The 3,956-nt window shown below is 37.0% G+C and overlaps 1 protein-coding gene across 2 annotated transcripts in view; it reads right to left on the reverse strand.

Annotated features, from left to right (window-relative positions):
- LOC110108062 (1,4-alpha-glucan-branching enzyme 3, chloroplastic/amyloplastic) overlaps window positions 1-3,956 on the reverse strand; it is a 112,643-nt gene that overhangs the window by 59,873 nt on the left and 48,814 nt on the right. Inside the window, exons 13-14 of one of the 2 annotated variants that reach the window (XM_020838568.2) lie at window positions 1,984-2,055; window positions 1,566-1,658 (exon numbers count right to left, since the gene is read on the reverse strand). In XM_020838568.2, coding sequence (XP_020694227.1) covers window positions 1,566-1,658; window positions 1,984-2,055 — 165 coding nt within the window. The remainder of the gene's footprint in view (window positions 1-1,565; window positions 1,659-1,983; window positions 2,056-3,956) is intronic. The other variant, XM_020838569.2, reaches the window with a different exon arrangement.

Consider the following 3,956-nt stretch of genomic DNA (forward strand, 5'->3'; position numbering starts at 1 on the left):
TCACTGAGTTCCCATAAAATATTCTAATAATAAATTTGGATTCTACATGAATAACTTTTCCTAATCCTACCTGTCCCAACTTTGGAAACTCCTAAAATCCCTCCCCCAAATCCCCTCACTATGCCGCCGGCCATCATGGAGAAGACCCAATAATTACTCTTTAATTCCCCAATCAATTCCTTTGAAATTTGGAAACTAATTCAAATGGAATTTTCCCTCCAAACATCATTAATTTATGAAATTTATTTCAGAATTTAATTTAGGGAATTAAACCTAGGATTGCAATTTCAACCCTAGCCTCTTCCTTGTGGAACCCGCCGCCCATCCTTTCCCCTGGGGAGATCCCCGCCAGCCTCTCAATCCCCAATCCTCCTTCTTTTGGGCGCAAGGCACCTCCTTCATCATGCACTCCAAGTTTCGTTCTTTTGAAGATTGGCCAACATCAAGCATGAATGGCGAGCGGATTGAGTGGGGCCTTCGTATCAAACGCCGATCGGAAGCATCAACACCTACGATCACCTTGTTTCGACGTAGGATTTGAAGATCGAAACGACCGTGGGAAAAAAAGAGGGTAAAAAAAAGAAAAAACTTGAGAGAGTCGTTCCGATCCTTGCACTAATACAAGAGAAAAGACCCATATATATAGGTCTCAAGTAACATGAAGAAATAAAGACTAAATTGCCCTCAGGGCCCCAACATGACTCAACTCAACATAAGGGTACAAAAAGGAGTACATAAAATAAAATGCATAATAACTAAAAAAATATAAGCTTTGAATCGTGGCCGTCGATCTGCGATGCTTCCGGCAATACATGTGTTTGAACCTTGGATCGATGTCCTCATCACAATGATTAAGCTTAATTAAATTTTTGGAAAAGGCAAGCTTAAAATTTTTCTAACAAATATCAATTTGCTGGCTCTAAGCTTAGCTGAGCATTTCAAAAATTATGACTTACATTTTGCCTAGTTAAGTAAAAGAATTAAAACATATTTGGTGGGTTTAAAGGGCTTAACCACCAGCTAATCCCAAACCAAATAAACCCAAACTCTTTTTTTTAACCAATTTATCATACCAATTATGCAATATAACAATGTCATAATTTTTAATTTTTAATTTTGTTATAAATCCATCTTCACAATCTCAGTTCTACCCATGCCCAACGTTGTTATAGATAACATATCACCGCAACTTTCAAAACCATATACCATAGATCTACAAATTGTAATTTTATTAAATTTTATTTATGTCTCAATGATATTCTCACATTGCCCAACTCCTTAGGCATTTCTTTATTTTAAAAATCGAGCATTAACACTGTAAATTATATCCTCATGTATATCCATAATCTTCTATATAAAAGATTCAAAATACTTAAACTAATTAAATCAAATAAATCTGCATAGTATAAGCTTAGTTACTTACATATATGGATATATAAACAAAAATATGAAATTTACATAAAATGCGCAGTACATAGCAATCAAAGCATGTCCAACTTTTTCGTTATTTGGTCCATACCAAATAAATAAAACATCAAAACACTAAAAGTAAAATAATGGCATACTTGGAGTAACTGAGAACCTCTTAAAAGCAAATCTTCCTTATCTGCCTGTTTGCTCAGTAAGATATCTGCAAAGGATCTTCCACCCGATATGGACTGCCATATGATTATAAATGTAAAGCTAAGAAATAGATAAATACATGAAACTATTAATAGTTGTATAAGAACCAATACATTGATGCAAAACTTCCAAACATAACAATTGTCAAGAAAAAAAAAACTAAAATTGCAGCACAGGAAATTGCAGCAATCGCTTAATAACTTGCATTAGCACAAGAAATAACGAACTGAGATGAAAAAAAGCTAATTAAACATCTTAATTACATAAAGATTGTCAACTTGTTCAAAACGTTAAGCTACATTACACGCTAGTCAAAACTTGAATGCTAAAAAGCCAATAGATTACTCTAAAATAAAGTACCTGATTATGATTTTCAACATAGAGAAGCATCTTATCACTTCTTTGACTGTTTCTAACAAGTACATCCACAATCTGAACAAGAATAATTCAATTAAAGGTGAGACAACAAAAAAGAAAGTTCTCACTTTTGTAAACTAAAACGTAGACTGTATTCAAACATATTCATCCATGACAGCTGATTCTCATTCATGATAAAGCTCAAGTAAAGATTACAGCAGATAGTCCATTATACATCTGTTCCCAAATTCCTTCTCAATCACATGCACAGCAATACGTTAAATAATAGAAATATTTTAAAACAAATCTCAGCCTAAATGATACCAGTAAGTGAGTTTATGATTTCCTGCACATGCAATCTTGACATTTAGCATTAAATGCCAAATTTAAATAAGAGACACCTTAAGATGCAACCACCAAAACAATAATGGCAATAAGTTGCAAAAACAGCATTAAAGATTGTCATCATGACCACACGGTAAGTGGAGATTTATTATCAAGAGTGTCCAGCACGAAGTACCAAAGAAATAAACTGAAGAAGTCGCCGGAACCTTTCTATAGACGCTAAATTTTATTGAAACTTTGGACAGAATCTCTCAAGTAAACACAAAACTTCAATGTTTACAGAGTCAAATTGCAATTGTTGGAAGCATGTTTCTTGAAAAATTAAGTGAGATTCTTGATTCCAGTATTGAAGAACTAAAGCACCAACCTAATATCTAAGTTCATAGTTAAATGCATGCACATTTCAACAACTTCCAAAGGACTTTATCAGCTAAATCGGTTGGCAACCACCATATGCATGCATTTATGTTTGTTTATGCATATACAACAAGAGCAGAGATTTCAAGCAATGGTCAAGTTGCCTTTAATATAATTAACCATAAGTTCAAATCATGATAATAACCTACTTTCCATGGAAAAATAGGTCTGAATATAATAGCACGACCCCATGCACAAGTTCAACTAGAGAGGGAGGGTAAAATTGTCATTTGTCCAAGTTTGATTTGAGTTCAATTCCAATTTGATTTGATTTTATTTGGATTTGAAATTTAGGAATCATTTAAATTTTATTCTAATTCATGTCCCCTGTTGTTCAATCAAGTTTAAAAGTCCACTGCTCTTTCTCATTTAAGTCCAGGCTCTTGCTCTTTTGAGTTTCAAAACAGGTCCAAGTGTAGTAGTATTTCACCCGAAATTTCGGCAGCCTCCTGGCGTCTCCCCCGTTTAGGGGAAAACTACGAGAAAACTGGGTCTTTCCACCACGCGCAATAAAAGCGTGCATGGTAGGTGGCCTCTTTCGAGGACACCGCGGCCGTGATTTTTCTTCCCACCACGCGCAATAAAGGCGTGCATGGGGTCTTTGACGGTACCTGTTACAAGAAAATAGCAATTTGCTTTCCCCCCGTCCGGGGGTACTTATAAATTGTTTCGGTCACGCAGAGAAAAGAGTACACCAGGCTCACCTGGCCTCGTCGTGTGCGTCGCACCGGGTTCCCTCCTACCACGCTCAATAAAAGCGTGCTTAGGTGGTCCGCCGACCCGACACGCAAGTCGATACAGGAGGGCGAGGGTCGCTTACTTACCTCATCGTAGGAGTCGCACCGGGTTCGCTCCTACCACGCTCACTAAAGGCGTGCTTAAGTGGTCCGCCGGCTAGACACGCACGTCGAAGTAGGAGGGCGAGCGAAGGCGACTGTCCGCCTCGTCGTAGGCATCGGACCGGATTCCCTCCTACCACGCTCAACAAAGGCGTGCTTAGGTGGTCTACCGGCCCATCGTACACGCCGAGGACGGAAGCCTGAGTTTAGGAATTATACCTTCGGGATCGGCGACGGAGACTCGTGGATCGAGGCAGGAGAAGCACACTTATAATTCATCATTATCATTCTTTATTATAAATTATATTAATTATAATAATAATAATTAAAAAATTATTATTGATAATTAATTATCAATTAACAATTAATTATAAT

This window comes from Dendrobium catenatum, unplaced genomic scaffold (genome assembly GCF_001605985.2).
Source record: "Dendrobium catenatum unplaced genomic scaffold, ASM160598v2 fragScaff_scaffold_895, whole genome shotgun sequence".
Classification (NCBI taxonomy): domain Eukaryota; kingdom Viridiplantae; phylum Streptophyta; class Magnoliopsida; order Asparagales; family Orchidaceae; genus Dendrobium; species Dendrobium catenatum.